Here is a 19,351-nt window from a genome sequence, read left to right as displayed (position 1 = left end):
GAGAGAGGACACGAGGAGGATGAAATTGAGATTCATCCATGAATTTACGAAATCAACAGGTAACGCTATTCATATCCATTCCAGCCCGCTATGGGGCAGTAAAGATATCTTTCTGTGTTAAGGGCTTCCGGTTTCCTGTCTTTTTCATCTGCGGAGAGAACAGCAATGAGTTACTGAAATCAAACGGCAGAAATCTGTTAAATTGTCAACGGTTTCACTTTGCTTACTGTTTGAAGAACTTAAGGCCCTAAAAATGGGCAGAAGTAGAAGCCGATCCCCACCAAAACGAGGTTTGTATTAGCAATGAATAACCAACGATGACAATAATAGTAATTTGCTAAAGTTAGCTACAGTAGCATCATACGTTATTTACAAACAGGTCCATATGTATTCCAGCTAGCAAGTTGACGATAACAATAACCACTCTTTCAGTCTCGCAACTAACATGTACGTGTAGCCCTAAACATTGTAGTTAAAGTACAGTAATCTGGTTAACTTTTAATTGTGTACACGCTAGCCCATAATGGAGTAATGGGCTAGCGAGACTGATTGGCTTTGGCAGACAAATACGGCAAATAAAAGTGAATGGATTCTCGTTTTTAGAAACATAAAGCCTCCTACTTTCTTGTCACATAAAAATAACGTTAATTTAACAAATGCAAAAATGTACACTTAATAAACAAGGCCGTAAAGCTGTCCACATAATTCCCATCGTAACGAGTTAATGCATATATTATGTTTTGTGACGTTTTGGTCTTTGCATTCTTTTCAGCTATTTTTTTTTTGCCCGAAGTCTACGCCCCTTCATCTGTGATTGGTCAACTGTAGGGGGAATTAGACACATGCAGCGTGTAAACCCTAAAGCCCTTTAAAGCTGCAGCATGTAACTTTTTGGGCAACACGACCAAATTATAGAGCTGTCATTCTCATTGAAAGCAAGACGCGGTACATCTGTTTTATGTGCTCTCTTTCTATGCTTCCCGTGCCCAAGTTTCGTTTTTGTGTGTTTTACTTTCGGTTTCGTAAACCAGCTGAAAATACAATATTTTTGCTTATGGGAAATGTTTATCACAGTGGTTTAGATTGTACAATCATTCTCTATGCTATACTTGCTTGTTTTGTCACATAAACACATTTTAGCTACCAGGAAATGGAGGAGCATGGCGCATCTTTAAATGTGTGTAGTAATTTAACCTTTTTTTGTTTTGAGAAAATTACAACTGATTTGTTCCTTATGTTTCCAAAACTACCGCAAACAATGCATGTTAACGTTAGAGCAAGCGTCTGGGTTCTTAACAAAACTCCCCTGGCAAGAAGATACTGTCTAACCCAATATATTTAATCTGTGCCGTTTATAGTGGGAGAAAATGAAGCATAGTGGGCAGAACAAGCAAGGAGGTGGCCAAGCCAAACAGGAGCTAGGGAGATCCTATTGTAGCATATCTCCTTTAGGGAACGCTGCCTCTGGGAAGTGTGTGTGCACAACCTCCATTTGACCTTGCACTCTTTCAAACACTAAGTCTTAAACTTAGTGCACTGTGTTTGTAACAGATTGTAGTTTTGGGAACATAATGTATTGAGATCAGATGTTTCATCGATGAGATAATTAGCAGAATGTTTGGCCAGTTTCACCTAGTTCATCCTCTCCCACTACCCGTGACTGGACTTCAACTCTCGTTTGGTGTTGAGAACGTTCTAAATGAATGCTTCATCTTTATAGCCCCTGTGATGTCTGGGTTACCCCTTCTGTTGCCCCTTCTATTGACTAACACAACTGAAAAACCTAATGGAAACTGGACATATTTTTTACATCACTAGTTAGAGGACAACCTGCATAAGTCAACTACATTTTGGAATGTTGCATTTTGATACAGGGGTCACCAGAACAGAAAGAAACGCAACACTATTTTGTCGTGACTCATCGGTTATCACGTTGAAATCAATTGGTGTGCGTATCAGTGCCATTTAAAAGTATAAAAAACGAAATCCTGCAAACCCCATATATTGATATATTGATCTGTTTTAAGCGCTTGAGGTAAAAATTTGATGACCCGATGCTATCAAAATGTCAGCTTGTGTAATGTATTAACAAATACTGTCCACAACATGGAAAGTAACATATAATTTTTCCCCCATATCTTATTAATGTATAGCTTAATTTATCGTGATAGTAAGTTAAACACACAGATTTGTTTCAATAATCACATACTTTATATTTCTCAGTAGTTTAACCATTTAGAGATGTAAAAAAAAATGCTGATAATCACAATTTAACCGGTCGCTCTAGACTAGAGCGTCCAAAGGGTCTGTGCTGCAGGCTGAACGTTTGACGTCCCTATAGTCAGTGGAGATTGCTGAGGGGAAGACAGCTCATCATAATGGTTGGAATGGTATCAAACATCAGATGTGGTTGATACTGCTCCGTTCCAGCCATTATTGTAAGCCGTCCTCCCCTCAGCAGCCTCTGCTGGTCTACTATGACTGGGCTATGAACATGCTATGCTATGAACATAGCTAGTGTGTCTTTCTCTGGTCCATCACACAACAACTACAAGTTGCCTCTACTCTGTGGAATATTCCTTTGACTCTTTCAGTTTCCCCAAAAAATGTATTTAGAGTCATTTTAATATACTTTTGTAACTCACCAAAGTGTAGATGTTGCTAGAGTGTTAGATACTTTCTCTGTATGCACAGGGTGTCATTTAAAACAATACAGAAACGACCAGACTAGCTCTGGTCCACGTGCATGTGTTGGATCTGCACTACAACCTGCGTCTGTCTCTGTTGCATGCACCTGGACCAGAGCTAGTCTGGCGGTATATAACCTGCTAAAAAAAATATGTACTTTTGTATTTTGGAGGAATGACACCCTGCATATAAAGACAAATGATTCAACACTTTAGCAACATCTTCACTTCGAGGTAGTACGAAAGTCTATTGAACCCATTCACTAAACAAAATTCTATTCATGTAAGGATTCATAACATGGATGCTGTTCTTGGTCCTCCGCCATATTAAGTCATGTCTTGGTCTGTTTGTTCCTTGTCTGCAGAGAGACGACGCTCTCGCTCTGGTTCAAGGGACCGTGAACGAAAGCGCAGGGAGAGGGAACGCTCCCGTTCTCGGGACAGGGAAAGGCGAAGGAGCCGCTCGCGCTCTCCAGCCCGAAGGCGGCGCTCAAGGTGAGGGAAGAGACCCCCAGTGAGTCATCTCAACTAAAAGGGGGTTGACAGTGGACTCACACAGGGTCATTGGTTACTTCTCTAGGCCTATGTGGTGTAACCTCGGTCTACACTCCCATTGACATAAATATATCTGGCTAAAGAGACTGTGATACCTTGTGCTCTTAGGGGGAAGTTTGACTATTTCTGTACTGCAAAAGTATCACTAGGGCTGTTTTCCGATTCCACACCCTTCTCCCCAAATGTGCACTTCCTCATCCTCAATAATTTACAAGCATTGGATTGGGGTGGCGGGAGTGTTTCCAGTTTCCACCATATTTGTTAAACCAGTCCATAAGGGAAAATGATTTGTGCGCACTTCAAGAAGTATATAGAATGGGACCTCTGCCTAGATAACCCGTCCGTCCACCAGCTATCTCTGTCTCTTGTCTTTAGGTCTCCTCGTCGGCTGCGCTCTTCTTCCGGCTCCCCCTCCAGGCAGAAGGACAGGCGTGATGAAGAAGATAAAAAGGATTCCAAGGATAAGCCAATAAAGGAGCATCAGATCTCAGGTGGTTTATCTACTATGATCTTGTATGTGTCTCAAATGACACTCGATTCTCTACATGGTGCAGTACTTTTGACCAGAGCCCTGTGTGTATATATACAGTACCAGTCAAACTTTTGGACACCTATTCATTCAAGGTGTTTCTTTATTTTTACTGTTTTCTACATTGTAGAATAGTAGTGAAGACATCAAAACGATGTAACAACACACATGGAATCATGTAGTAACCAAAAAAGTGTTGAGATTCTTCTAAGTAAACACCCTTTGCCTTGATGACAGCTTTGCACACTCTTGGCGTTCTCTCAACCAGCTTAAACTGGAGTGCTTTCCCAACCGTTTTGAAGGAGTTCCCACATATGCTGAGCACTTGTTGGCTGCTTTTGTTTTGTGTCATTATCCTGTTGAAAAACAATTGATATTCCCACTAAGCTCAAAACAGATGGGATGGCGTATCGCTGCAGAATGCTGTGGTAGCCATGCATGGTGGGAACCACACATGCAGAGATCATTCGTTCACCTACTCTGCGTCTCACAAAGACATGGCGTTTGGAGCCAAAAATCTAAAAATTGGACTCATCAGACCAAAGGACAGATTTCCACCGATGTAATGTCCATTGCTCGATGTTTCTTGGTCCAAGCAAGTCTCTTCTTATTAGTCACCTTTTAGTAGTGGTTTCTTTGCAGCAATTTGACCATGAAGGTCTGATTTAAGCAGTCTCCTCTGAACAGTTGATGTTGAGTTTGTCTGTTACTTAAACTCTGAAGCATTTATTTGGGCTGCAATTTCTGAGGCTGGTAACTAATGAACTTATCCTCTACAGCAGAGGTAACTCTGGGTCTTCCTTTCCTGTGGCCGTCCTCATGAGAGCCAGTTTCATAGCGCTTGAGGGTTTTTGCGACTGCGCTTGAAGAATAGTTTTTGAAATGTTCTGACTTGACTGACCTTCATGTCATAAAGTAATGGTGGCCTGTTGTTTCTCTTTGCTTATTTGAGCTGTAATTGCCATAATATGAACTTGGTCTTTTACCAAATAGGGCTATCTTCTGTATACCATTCCTACCTTGTCACAATACAACCGATTGGCTCAAATGCATTAAGAAGGAAAGAAATTCCACAAATTAACTTTTAACAAGGTACACCTGTTAATTGTTGCATTCCAGGTTACTACCTTATGAAGATGGTTGAGATAATGAGTGTGCAAAGTTTGGCTACTTTGAATGATCTCAAACATACAATATATTTTCATTTAACACTTTTTTGGAAGCTACATGATTCCATATGTTATTTCATAGTTTTGATGTCTTCACTATTCTACAATGTAGAAAATAGTCTAAATAAACAAACCTTTGAATGAGTATGTCAACTTTTGACTGGGACTGTTTTTTTTTGGGGGGGGGGGGGGGGGGGTGTTGTGTGCTAATTGGGATGCACCCCTTCTGTGAGAATATGGAGAAATACTACTGTTGCATGTCAGTGTCTAAAAGTGTGTATTGTTTATAGAGGAAGACATGCAGGGCAAGACGGAAGAGGAGATTGAGATGATGAAGATTATGGGATTTGGCAACTTTGACACCACAAAAGTAAGGATTCTGTCAACTCGTCTCAAATCTAGAGGTTCCTGGTTAGGCTTGCCAAAGATATCTGTAGATATTAGATGCTTTTATTTAGTCTTGAGTCTGCAGAATAATTATCCTGTTGACAGGTAATTGCTGAAATTGTCCAACTCACCACAAGGGGGCACAGTTTTCTAAAACTAACTGATTGTACAGTGCACTTCACCAACAAGAATTAAGGATCTAACAATCATAATAGTGATTTCTAAGAACTTGACACACTCCACTTTTGGTAAACAGTTTGTAAGACTAAGATCATCTGAAATGGGTGTGATTCTTTTCAAAGGAGTTCAATTAGGTCTCCATTTGTCTGGAATTTTTTTTTTATTGCAGGAAGATGTTTTGGTTTGATACAACTTAATTGTTTATTGCCACAGGTGAACGAAGGGTGAACAACCTCATGTTTCTGGATGTGTGATGTATTAATGTAGTTGTCATTGCCAACAGGGGAAGAAGACCAATGGAGCAGTCAATGCGCATGCTATCAATGTGTCTCAGAAGAGGAAATACAGGTCTGTTGATTCATTATCATTAACCAAGAGTTGGCTTATGTGGCTTTTTATTTCACAAATAATATTTAAATTACAAAATTGGGTGGCGCTGCTCACGTGTAGTTGTGAAAATGCTGTAATATAGACTGCATTTAGTATATAATATATCAATGTGTGGGACTACCAATATCTAGTCCTTCTTGTTAGGATATTATTATTATTATTTTCCATCACATTCAGGTCACCTAGCGTATTTTGTTGATTTATGCACCAACTAGCTTCATTTGTTTATAAATCAACAATTCCAACTGCAAGGCACAAGGTCCAGGCTGATATTGAGCAGTCTGAACAGTGACTATGCTCATTGCTGCCAATCACCTCTGCAGGTGTTTCTATGCAGACATTTTGGCTCTCCTATTGGTGGATGATGATGTAATGGTAACAGTTTTGTATGTATATTTTTTCTTTTCAGGCAGTACATGAACAGAAAAGGTGGATTCAACAGACCTCTGGATTTCATTGCTTGAAGTAGGATAAACAGAACATACTCATTGATGTTCCCTAAAATATACTATTTTAGCCTTGTCGTCTCTAGACTGTGTTTGTGATAAAGTTTCTTTTTTTTGTATTATGTATTTTTTTCTTTTCTCATTTTGACAGCCTGCACTGCATATAAGTTATGCAAAGACCCATGCAACTGAATAGAATTACATGTTTCTGTAATATGTTTAGCTTATTTTAAGAATGAGTCTTGTTGACAACATGCCTGGGTCGATATGCTTTTCAGGGTGCATTTTAATTGAGGTGTTTTTGGGTCAGATTAAAAACGTTAATTCAGATCATGACTCATTCTCATTTTTACGATTGATGTAAATTGCCAAATTATTGAAATGTAAAGCTCTAAGTGGGATAGTTAATTGATTGCTGGAAGGTATGAGAATATTTTTGAAGGCAAGTATTTTAATGGGTGGGATTTGAGCACAAACCCCTCTTCAGTTGTGTTCAAATTCCCTCTAGGCTCATTTCTCATGTCATCTTCGGTATATGGTTTTAAGGACAAACGGTTGAAATCAGCGGTTAGCCTTCCTATCGCCTTTGACCACAACGTCTGCTGTCATTTTATTCGTTTCCCAACAATTCTACTTGTTGAATCTCCACCATTTGTCATCACCAAACTGATGTATTCATTAGTTGCATACGGTTCCCTTTTCATTCAGTGAGCTATATTTTCTGTTCGGTTCCCTACGTGATGTACTGCTCATGGCTGACATTCGCGTTCTGTCTTGCCTCCCCCTTGATCACACCTACAGCGTCATTGTGTTTTGCTACACCAGAAGTACATTAATTTCCAATGGAACGCTGTGTTTGCCTTGCAGCATTGTGTTCTGTGGTTCATAGGTTGGATTTATTGAACACATGCATCAAATTGTATGTGTAGAAGTCTTGACAGAAATGGTAGAAGGTGAATGTTAAACTTTTGTTCCACACATCCAGATGATGCTGCATACCAGTTTGCGAAATGATGGTTTAGGAGTGCTCAAGCTGTAGTCTTTTTTTGTTGTTGCTTACTACACTGAACAAAAATGAAAAAGCAACATATGGTGCTGGTTTCATGAGGTGACATGAAAGATCCCATAAATGTTCCATAGGTACACAAAGCTTATTCTGGGGACAATAAAAAAATAAAATGCCACTCTAAAATGTTCAGTTTTGCCACAGATGTCTCAGATGGATTGTGCAATTGGCATGCTGACTGCAGGAATGTCCACCAGAGCTGTTGTCAGAGCATTGAATGTTAATTTCTCTACCATAAGCCACCTCCGTGTAACCACACAAGCCCAGGACCACCTCCAGGCTTTTTCACCTGTGGGATCGTCGAGGTGCGGAGGAGTATTATAATTATTTTTTCATTTTACCCCCTTTTCTCCTAATTACGATCTTGTCTGATCGCTGCAACTCCCCAACGGGCTTGGGAGAGGTGACTGTTGAATTATGCGTCCTCCAAAACATGACCCACCAAACCGCGTTCCTTAACACCTGCATGCACCAATGTGTCGGAGAAAACACAATTCAACTGACAACCAAGTCAGCCTGCAGGCACCCGGCCAAGTAAAGCCCTCCCCTATCCCGGACGACGCTGGACCAATTGTGCACCACTCAATGGGACTCCTGGTCACAGCCGGTTGTCACAGTCCGGGATCGAACGCAGATATATAGTGATGCTTCAAGCATTGCGATGCAGTGCCTTAGACCACAGCGACATTCAGGAATGTTTGTCGGTAATAAAGCCCTTTTTGTGGGGAAAAACTCATTCTGATTGGCTGATATGCCCACCTATGGCTGCACCCCTGCCCAGTCGTGAAATCCATAGACTAGGGCCTAATTAATTCATTTAAATTGACTGATTTCCTTGAACTGTAACTCAGCGAAATCTTAGAAATTGTTGCGTTTATATTTTTGTTCAGTATAGTAGTCACACTTAATTGCATTCCAATTAAATGGATGCAATTCTGGGCATTTTGATCCAATTCTAACTGAACTTCACAACTGAATCTTCCCAAAGTGTAATCGAACTATGGCGCAGTCAAGCACGCATAAAATATATTTTGCCACCACATACTATGAGGGCAAGAGCCAGCGTTGAATTGTATGTCAATGTCCTAACCTGCTTTCAACAACCTACTATGTGGTTTTCAAGCATATTTGGAGATTCCAAGTGGTTATGGGTCTTTTTAAGTAAATTTACCCGAACGGGAATTTGAGGACTGCTCTCTCTTGTCATGGTTTCTAGAATTCACTTTTTTTTTTTTATAGATATGGTTTTAAAAAATGCTTAATGACTTCTGCAGCAAAACCTGCTTCTGCATCACGGGGTGGCAGGGTAGCCTAGTGGTTAGAGAGTTGGACTAGGAACCGGAAACACTGAAAAACCAATCACCGGTGTACACAGCGAAAGCAGCATGTCGCCCCGTGCGAGTTGTTGACGAATCGCGATTTGACTCGGTGAGAACAATCAATGGCACGCCAAAACACTTACTTGGTGCCAACAACAGTAGCGAAACAAGACTCCATTGTGGCTCTTTTCCTGTAACAATGATATGATGGCGCCAAAATGGCGAAAATGTTAACCAGTTGCACATGACAGCCCTGTTGGTGTTACTATGTAGGATACCCAATCGCATCACAGCTCATATAGGGCGCGTTCGTAAATTCACTCCGATTTCAGAACTCTCGTTTGAGTGTGCAGAATAACGGATGGATGCCCAGTGCCAGTAAACGTAGGGGGAAAAAAAGCGTAATTAAATTGTTGCCCGCATCTCAGTTAGTCACTAACAGTATGGATAACATGAAAACAGCTTAACCAGCTCTGCTAGGCCGAGTAAAATGGTCAGAGGTGTTCTCTCAATTTTTGTCTGGAAGAAGCTAGCCAACGTTAGCTTGGGTTCTTGACTGCCGTTGAGGTCAGAATGCTTGTAACAACCCTACTCCTCGGCCAGAGCGTCCAGTGTGCGCTCCGAGAGCGTAACGCTCTGAATTTACGAACGCCCAGAGCGCACTCGGTCACTCCAGAGTCAATTTACGAACGCACCCATAAGCTCTCTGGCAAACACAGTAGTTTACCAGAAAAACTGCTGTCGTTCATATAAACACTGTTGCAAGGTAGCAGTTTATTTAGCTTCTCTTTTGACCTAGTATTTTTTTAATAAACATTTTCGTGTCAGCCTTTGCAGCTCGAGACGACCCACACGTGATCGGCCAGCATAACTAGGCGCTTGTTAGTTACAGTATTTGAATTTGACGAGGCTATTTTAACGTTGGATAGCTAACTATATTCGCTGGTTCGAAATTTCGAATAGATCTCACATGAATGTTTTAAATATATGGTTATCACAAGCGTACCTAATTTTGATATTTAAGGCAGACTGTATGAAGTTAATTTGTTAACCGGTTAGACGTTAGTTTTTCTTGCCAGCTTGAGCTGCTGTATATTTTCTGTTCGGCTAATAAATTATAACGTCATTTGTTTTTGAGAGCCATCTGCGGTCATTTTTACTTTTTCAAGAACAAGGCTTTCTACCTGAAATATTTGTGTTAGGGATTCCACAAACATTGTAGCTAGCTAGCATTTAGTTTGCTTGCACCCGTAACAGCGATTGTAACCACGAGCCAGCATCGGCCAAGCGAATTTGACAATGTATTTAGTCAATAATTAAGTTATCAAGAGCAGTTTCACACACACACACACACCGATAACTGACTTCTGTTGTCGAGAATTTGCATCCATCTTTGCTTATTTTCATTACCGAAAGTGAAGTACCCTGACTAGCCACAGTCAGAAGCAGTTGAGTAGCTAGCTATCCAAATTCTGTATCTGATTGTCATTTTATCAGTGTTATTGTTGAAAATGGCGGCGATCGAAATGGTGCAGATGTTGATCGAAGCAGCAGAATACCTTGATCGCAGAGAAAGAGGTACAGTGTTAACATATTTAGCATTTTGTGTATCATATTGTTTTTATATCATTAGTGAGCTACCCTGCCTCATTTGAATTGCTGGGGAGTGCACCTGTCATAATCCATTTATCAGGTTCATTATAAATGATTGATTATTGATATAGACCAGATTTTAAAAACATTAATTAATAATTGCATTGTACATCGAATAAGGGGGGCAGCTGGCAACAATATGCTCACAGCAACAACAAATGCACAGCAGCAAATACAGTCAACCATGCAGGGGATATTTTCTATTACTAACACTTTGAAGTATAGTGTTGCAATTTTACTGACATGCAGAAATGACCATGTTTGATCGAAAAAATATATTTGTCACATTCATACGGGAAAGGTTCATGCTTGCGCCAATGGATTTGATCTTGATGTTCTGTCCAGACGATGTCCCACCTCTCCCTTCTCTCTTTTGTGGTTAGGCTGGGGAGCCAGCAGGGTTTACACCAGTTCAGATGACATCATTGGCTGAAAAGGGGGGAAATTATCATAAATCGAGATTGTATGTTAATACTCAAGCTATATAACTACAAACGTGATACAAATAATAGTTCACTTCTTACCTAGCTAAAAAATACAGTATTCCCTCATCACACATTTATGGCTCTCAGTTTTCATTGGAATGTCTATTGTTGTATTGAATGCATTCATTGCACTGTGTTGTGAATTAGTGATGGATTGATTTATATCCTGCTAATTTATTTCCAGAAGCTGAACATGGCTATGCCTCCATGTTACCTTTCACCACCAGCAAAGAGAAGGACAGCTTGAAACGGAAAAATAAAAGCAAGAAGAACTCCAGTAGCAGGTATAGTCATTAAAGCTAGTTCTGTCTATACGTCCTTGTGTAGAGTAAACCCCCTCAAGGGAATACCCTATAACTGCAAGATCAGTTTTTCAGAGAACAAGACCTTTGCATTGTCCAGTTTTAGCCCCAACAGTGACCCAGATGGGAAAAGTATTAATCCGATTCGGACAGAATTTAGCAAGTAGCTACATACAATAGTGGGGAATCCAAGCCTTTTGAGGTCGATCAAGGTGTCCAAGGATAAACTGCAGCAGTCAGGCAGTTCACCCTGACAGGCGTCCCTCCTGGAAGGACAGGACACCCTCACCCTGCCTGGCCAATTGTCTCTGTCTTTCTGATGTTATCCAGCTTACCTACAGTGCCTTGCAAAAGTATTCACCCCCTTCAGCAGTTTTCCTATTTTGTTCCATTACAACCTGTACTTTAAATGGATTTGGATTTCATGTAATGGACATACACAAAATAGTCCAAATTGGTGAAGTGAAATGGAAAAAAAAAAACTTGTTGAAAAAAAAAGAAGTTAAACAGAACAGTGGTGCGTGCATATGTATTCACCCCCTTTGCTGTGAAGCCCCTAAATAAGATCTGGTGCAACCAATTACCTTCAGAAGTCACATAATTAATGAAATAAAGTCCACCTGTGTGCAATCTAAGTGTCATATGATCTGTCACATGATCTCAGTATATATACACCTGTTTTGAAAGGCCCCAGAGACTGCAACACCACTAAGCAAGAGGCGCTACCAAGCAAGTAGCACCATGAAGACCAAGGAGCTCTCCAAACAGGTCAGGGACAAAGTTATGGAGAAGTACAGATCAGGGTTGGGTTATAGAAAAATATCAGAAACTTTGAACATTCCAAGGAGCACCATTAAATCCATTATTAAAAAATGGAAAGAATATGGCACCACAACAAACCTGCCAAAAGAGGGCCGCCCGCTAAAACTCACAGACCAGGCAAGGAGGGCATTAATCAGAGAGGCAACAAAGAGACCAAAGGTAACCCTGAAGGAGCTGCAAAGCTCCACAGCTGAGATTGGAGTATCTGTCCATAGGACCACTTTAAGCCGTACACTACACAGAGCTGGGCTTTATGGAAGAGTGGCCAGAAAAAAGCCATTTGCTTTAAAAAAGAAAATAAGCAAACACGTTTGGTGTTCACCAAAAGGCATGTGGGAGACGCCCCAAACATATGGAAGAAGGTACTCTGGTCAGATGAAACTAAAATGTTGCATTTTAGCCATCAAGGACAACGCTATGTCTAGCGCAAACCCAACACCTCTCATCACCTGAGAACAGCATCCCCACAGGGAAGCATGGTGGTGGCAGCATCATGCTGTGGGGATGTTTTTCATCGGCAGGGACAGGGAAACTGGTCAGAATTGAAGGAATGATGGATGGCGCTAAATACAGAGAAATTCTTGAGGGAAACCTATTTCAGTCTTCCAGAGATTTGAGACTAGAACAGAGGTTCACTATCCAGCAGGACAATGACCCTAAGCATACTGCTAAAGCAACACTCAAGTGGTTTAAAGGGAAACATCTAAATGTCTTGGAATGGCCTAGTCAAAGCCCAGACCTAAGTCCAATTGAAAAGCTGTGGTATGACTTATAGATTGCTGTACACCAGCAGGAACCCATCCAACCTGAAGGAGCTGGAGCAGTTGTACCTTGAAGAATGGGCATAAATCCCAGTGGCTAGATGTGCCAAGCTTATAGAGAGATACCAAGAGACTTGCAGCTGTAATTGCTGCAAAAGGTGTCTCTACAAAGTATTGACTTTGAGGGAGTGAATAGTTTTGCACACTCAAGTTCTGTTTTTTAGTAATATTTCTTGTTTGCTTCACAATTAAAAAAATATTTAGCATCTTCAAAGTGGTAGGCATGTTGTGTAAATCAAATGATACAAACCAATAAAAAAATATTTTAATTCCAGGCTGTAAGGCAACAAAATAGGAAAAATGCCAAGGGGGTGAATACTTTCGCAAGGCACTGTAGACACCTAGTTGTGAAAACAGCCTCCTACAGTGGTCTTACCTAGGCCTATATGTGTTAAGGTGTCTGTCTGTGTGGTCGGGCGAGGCAGTAAGTGTAGATAACTAGACATTAAATCTAAACAGGGATAAAGGAGGGGTTGTACTGGTCTATTTATACCTAAGCCTCAGTTCGTTGTAATAGGAACCTGCTGTTATTACAATATTTGGTTTGGACTGATGGGTCGCTTAGTTGTCCAGCTTGGGCTGACAGAGCCACCAGTACATACAGTGGGGCAAAAAAGTATTTAGTCAGCCACCAATTGTGCAAGTTCTCCCACTTAAAAAGATGAGAGAGGCCTGTAATTTTCATCATAGGTACACTTCAACTATGACAGACAAAATGAGAATTTTTTTTCCAGAAAATCACATTGGTGGCTGACTCAATAATTTTTTGCCCCACTGTACATGTACAGTAAAGCATTCATATACATACAGGACAGCCAAGGTCTAGTTTACAGTAAACTACACAGTATAGTATACTACTAAAAATAGCATAGACATGGTAGGTTCAGTTTACTAGTACAGGGTTTTTTCTGGATCAAAAAGTGGCTCAGGTGGTGGGTGTGGCAGCAGGTGGTGGGTGTAGAGTCCCCCGTCTTGGTGCTGTAGAGAACTTTTTATAATTTTTTATGCCAATCTCCCACAAATGTACAAATTTCTCCATGCAGCTGAAATACCATTTTGCAGTTTTGAAGCAAGTTTCTTACAATTCTATGCATTTTGCCATGGATAATGCTGTGTTCTTTTGCTTAAACATAACAAAGTGAATACTGCTAAATTCATTGTTTTTGACATTTTAAATTCTCCTTGACTGTCTAGCATTTATTTAGGTGATTGTTAGTTCTCAAAGATAATATAATAATAAAAAATATACAGGTCCAATATTTCTCTACATAATTTCTATCTGGTTTTGGTCATTTAAGTTTACCCTAAAAGTTTTTTTTCCATCCCAAAAATGTATGAAAATAAATAATATACACTACTGTTCAAAAGTTTGGGGTCACTTAGAAATGTCCTTGTTTTCCATGAAAACATACATGAAATGAGTTGCAAAATAAATAGGAAATATAGACATTGACAAGGTTATAAATAATGAATTTTAATTTAAATAATAATTGTGTCCTTCAAACTTTGCTTTCGTCAAAGAATCCTCCATTTGCAGCAATTACAGCCTTGCAGACCTTTGGCATTCTAGTTGTCAATTTGTTGAGGTAATCTGAAGAGATTTCACCCCATGCTTGCTGAAGCACCTCCCACAAGTTGGATTGGGTTGATGAACACTTCTTACGTACCATACGGTCAAGCTGCTCCCATAACAGCTCAATAGGGTTGAGATCCGTTGACTGTGCTGGCCACTCCATTATAGACAGAATACCAGCTGACTGATTCTTCCCTAAATAGTTATTGCATAGTTTGGGAGCTGTGCTTTTGGTCATTGTCCTGTTGTAGGAGGAAATTGGTTCCAGTTAAGTGCTGTCCACAGGGTATGGCATGGCGTTGTAAAATGGAGTGATAGCCTTCCTTCTTCAAGATCCCTTTTACCCTGTACAAATCTCCCGCTTTACCACCACCAAAGGACCCCCAGACCATCACATTGCCTCTATCATGCTTGACAGATGGCATCAAGCACTCCTCCAGCATATTTTAATTTTTTCTGTGTCTCACAAATGTTCTTCTTTGTGATCCGAACACCTCAAACTTAGATTTGTCTGTCCATTGCACTTCTTCTTCTGTCCAGTGTCTGTGTTCTTTTGCCCCTCTTAATCTTTTATTTTTTATTGGCCAGTCTGAGATATGGCTTTTTATTTGCAACTCTGCCTAGAAGGTCAGCATTCCGGTGTCGCTTCTTCATTGTTGACGTTGAGACTGGTGTTTTGCGGGTACTATTTAATGAAGCTGCCAGTTGAGGACTTGTGAGGCATCTGTTTCTCAAACTAGACAATCTAATGTACTTGTCCTCTTGCTCAGTTGTGCACCGGGGCCTCCCACTCCTCTTTCTATTCTGGTTAGAGCCAGTTTGCTCTGTTCTGTGAAGGGAGTAGTACACAGCATTGTATGAGATCTTCAGTTTCTTGACAATTTCTTGCATGGAATAGCCTTCATTTCTCAGAACAAGAATAGACTGACGAGTTTCAGAAGAATGTTCTTTGTTTCTGGCCATTTTGACCCTATAATCTAACCCACAAATGCTTATGCTCCAGATACTCAACTAGTCTAAAGAAGGCCAGTTTTATTGCTGCTTTAATTAGCACAACAGTTTTCACCTGTGCTAACATAATTGCATGAGGGTTTTCTAATTATAAATTTTCAAAATGATAAACATGGATTAGCTAACACAACTTGCCATTGGAACACAGGAGTGATGGTTGCTGATAATGGGCCTCTGTACGCCTATGTAGATATTTCAGCTACAATAGTCATTTACAACATTAAGAATGTCTACACTGTATTTCTGATCAATTTGATGTTATTTTAATGGACAAAAAATGTGCTTTTCTTTAAAAAACAATGACATTTCTAAGTGACCTCAAACTTTTGAACTATAGTGTATATCTTTCAACAACAACAAAAATCATTGTTTGGACTTAGGTACCCAAAATGTTTTTTAGGTGGCCTGCCCAAGGATTACCATGGCAGAAAAATCTCTGCTAGTATAGTACAGAATTGTTGTATTCATTTTATTTTGAATTTATTTGATTGAACCTTTATTTAACTAGGAAAGTCAGTTAAGAACAATTTCTTATTTACATTGACAGCCTACCAAAAGGCAAAAGGCTTCCTGCGGGGACGGGGCTGGGATAAAAAATACAAATACAGGACAAAACACACATACACTACATAAAGACAACAGCATAGCATGGTACAGTAGCAACACATGACAACAGCATGGTAGCAATACAACATGGTAGCAGCACAAAACAGGGTACAAATATTATTGGGCACAGACAATGGCACAAAGGGCAAGAAGGTAGAGACAACAATACATTACGAAAGCAGCCACAACTGTCAGTAAGTGTCCATGATTGAAGAGATTGAGATAAAACTGTCAAATTTGAGTGTTTATTGCAGCTCGTTCCAGTTGCTAGTTGCAGCGAACTGAAAAGACGAGCGACCCAGGGATGTGTGTGCATTGGGGACCTTTAACAGAATGTGACTGGCAGAATGGGTGTTGTATGTGGAGGATGAGGACTGCAGTAGATATCTCAGATAGGGGGGAGTGAGGCCTAAGAGGGTTTTATAAATAAGCATCAACCAGTGGGTCTTGCGATGGGTATACAGAGATGACCAGTTTACAGAAGAGTGTAGAGTGAATTTCTTCCATTTATCTTGGTTCAAAAATATTGTGTGCGTCCTGATGTACTAGGCTGACTGCTCCCATATGTATTATTTTGTAAATGTATTATGTTAATAGTTCACTAAAGTTTATTGCTATGTACTGGCCACCTACACCTCTTTCTTTGAATTACCTGCCATTTACCTTCCCACTGCCTTCTTCTCAACTGAAGAAAAATATAATTGCAACATGAAACAATTTCAAAGATTTTACTGAGTTACAGTTCATATAAGGAAATCAGTCAATTGAAATAAATTAATTGGGCACCAATCTATGAATTTCACATGACTAGAAATACAGATATGCATCTTTTGGCCACAGATACAAAAAAAAGTAGGTTTGTGGATCAGAAAACCAGTCAGTATCTGGTATGACCAGCATTTGCCTCATGCAGCGCGACATATCCTTCGCATAGAGTTGATCAGGCTCTTGATTGTCGCCTCTGGAATGTTGTCCCTCTCCTCTTCAATGGCTGTCTCGAAGTTGCTGGATATTGGTGGGAACTGTAACACCCTGCCGTACACGTCGATCCAGAGCATCCCACACATGCTCAATGGGTGACATGTCTGGTGAGTATGCAGGCCATGGAAGAACTGGGACATTTTCAGCTTCCAGGTATTGTGTACAGATCCTTGCGACATGGGGCCGTGCATTATCATGCTGAAACATGAGGTGATGGTGGCACAACAATGGCCTCAGGATCTCGTATCTCAATTCAAATTGCCATAGATAAAATGCATTTGTGTTCATTGTCCGTAGCTTATGCCTGCCCATTCCGTAACCCCACCGCCACCATTTTATTTTTGTGTTTTTTATTTGACCTTTTATTTAACTAGGCAAGTCAGATAAGAACAAATTCTTATTTTCAATGACGGCCTAGGAACAGTGGGTTAACTGCCTTGTTCAGGGGCAGAACGACATATTTTTACCTTGTCAGCTCGGGATTTGATCTTGCAACCTTTCAGGTACTAGTCCAACGCTCTAACCACTAGGCTACCTGCCACCCCAACCCCTACCCTGCTACACCACCATGGGGCACTCTGTTCAAAATGTTGACATCAGCAAACTGCTCGCCCACATAACTGCCCATCTGCCCGGTACAGTTGAAACCGGGGTACGTCTGTGAAGAGCACAATCCTCCAGTGGCTGTCGAAGGTGAGTATTTTTCCACTGAAGTTGGTTACAACGTCAAACTGCAGCCAGGTCAAGATTCTGGTGAGGACGACGAGCACGCTGATTAACTTGCCTGAGACAGTTTCTGACAGTTTATGCAGAAATTCTTTGGTTGTGCAAACCCACAGTTTCATCAGCTGTCCGGATGGCTCATCTCAGACCATCCTGCAGGGGTAGAAGCCGGATGTGGAGGCCCTGGGCTGTTGTGGTTACACATGGTCTGCGATTGTGAGGCCGGTTGGACATACTGCCAAATTCTCTAAAATGACATTGAAGGTGTCTTTATGGTAGAGAAATTAACATTAAATTCTCTGGCAACAGCTTTGGTGAACATTCCTGCTGTCAGCATGCCAGTTGCATGCTCCCTCAAAACTTGAGACATTGGTGGCATTGTGTTGTGTGAGACAACTGCACATTTTAGAGTGGCCTTTTATTGTCTCCAGCACGAGGAGCACCTGTGTAATGATCAATCATGCTGTTTAATCAGCTTCTTGATATGACCCACCTGTCGGGTCGGGTGGATGGATTATCTTGGCAAAGGAAAAAAATGCCCAGTAACGGTTATGTAAACAAATTTGTGCACAACGTTTCAGAGAAAGAAGCTCTGTGCGAGTGGAACATTTCTGGTATCTTTAATTTCAGTTCATGAAACATGGGAGCAACACTTTACATGTTGCGTTTATATTTTAATTCAGTATTTTTTTATTTAACTAGGCAAGGCAGTTAAGAACAAATTATTATTTTCAATGACTGCCTAGGAACAGTGGGTTAACTGCCTTGTTCAGGGGCAGAACGACAGATACCTTGTCAGCTCGGGGATTTGAACTTGCAACCTTCCGGTTACTAGTCCAACGCTCTAACCACTAGGCTACCCTGCCGCCCCAGTAATATTAATTGGTAGTTAATGAATGATACAATGAGAAGCAGGGGAGTGGAATGATCAGTGGGGATGGTTAGGTGGCCAAAGCAGCTTCTGCAGCTGGGTTAGGAATTTTATTTAACCAGGACAACAGGTTAAAAACCACATCTCTTGCAACAAGACCACAGGGCCTCAGTTTTATAACATTTTTTTTTATAATATTTAATTTGGGAACAAATGTAAACAACCACACACATACAGTTGAAGTCGGAAGTTCACATACACCTTAGCCAAATACATTTATACTCAATTTTTCACAATTCCTGACATTTAATCCTCGTAAAAAAAATCCCTGTCTTTCTCTCTCATTTCAGTCGCTGCCTCATTTAGGTGTCCAGTTGAGCTTATTTTTTAAACCTAAGTAATTATAGTGTGCAGTACTCTATATATTTTGTACCAATTCAGAACTCTGGAAAATCATAATTTTTGTATTTTTGGGGTTTACTCCAATGGCTACTGCTCTAGCAGGTCCAGGCTCTGCTGTAGGCCATGTGCTGTGGGTGACAGCAGGCACTAGTCATCTGTGAAGAGCAGGGATTTAACCTCTGAATTGTCGAAACTAACTCACTCTCTCTCCCCCCTCTTTCTTTCGCTCTCTCTCCTCTCTTTCTCCCCCTTTTTCTCTCTTTCCTTGTCACTCTCTCTTCTCCTCCCTCGCTCTCTCTCCTTTCACTCCTTAACTTCCTCTCTCTCTCCCCTTCTCTCTCTCTCTTCTCGCTCTGCTTTTCTCTTAGTCTCA

General features: G+C 40.7%; 2 protein-coding genes and 1 long non-coding RNA gene across 5 annotated transcripts in view; 2 read left to right on the top strand and 1 right to left on the bottom strand.

The window, feature by feature from the left end:
- Positions 1-126: 126 nt before the first annotated feature.
- snrnp27 (small nuclear ribonucleoprotein 27 (U4/U6.U5)) lies at positions 127-6,671 on the top strand. Its single transcript, XM_020490310.2, has 6 exons — positions 127-290; positions 3,053-3,182; positions 3,618-3,733; positions 5,231-5,310; positions 5,791-5,855; positions 6,307-6,671. The coding sequence occupies exons 1-6, from the start codon at positions 254-256 to the stop codon at positions 6,359-6,361; spliced, it is 483 nt and encodes a 160-aa protein (XP_020345899.1). The 5' UTR covers positions 127-253; the 3' UTR covers positions 6,362-6,671.
- A 2,797-nt stretch (positions 6,672-9,468) lies between these two features.
- The window catches only part of LOC109895139 (max dimerization protein 1-like), a 35,561-nt gene continuing 25,678 nt past the window's right edge, over positions 9,469-19,351 (top strand). The window contains exons 1-2 of one of the 2 annotated variants that reach the window (XM_031829782.1): positions 9,469-10,306; positions 11,051-11,150. In XM_031829782.1, coding sequence (XP_031685642.1) covers positions 10,240-10,306; positions 11,051-11,150 — 167 coding nt within the window. In that variant the 5' untranslated portion in view covers positions 9,469-10,239. The remainder of the gene's footprint in view (positions 10,307-11,050; positions 11,151-19,351) is intronic. The other variant, XM_020488799.2, reaches the window with a different exon arrangement.
- LOC116374818 (uncharacterized) lies at positions 10,173-11,668 on the bottom strand. Of its 2 annotated transcripts, none has more exons than XR_004210756.1 (3): positions 11,344-11,668; positions 10,676-10,810; positions 10,173-10,287 (listed from the first exon to the last, which is right to left on the bottom strand). It is a non-coding gene; the product is annotated as an uncharacterized LOC116374818 (long non-coding RNA). The 2 variants fall into 2 exon arrangements; XR_004210755.1 differs by having other exon boundaries at positions 11,504-11,668.

Source organism: Oncorhynchus kisutch, linkage group LG8 (genome assembly GCF_002021735.2).
Source record: "Oncorhynchus kisutch isolate 150728-3 linkage group LG8, Okis_V2, whole genome shotgun sequence".
Lineage (NCBI taxonomy): Eukaryota > Metazoa > Chordata > Actinopteri > Salmoniformes > Salmonidae > Oncorhynchus > Oncorhynchus kisutch.
The sequence above is the reverse complement of the archived record's forward strand: the minus strand, read 5'-3'. Positions and strand labels throughout refer to the sequence as shown.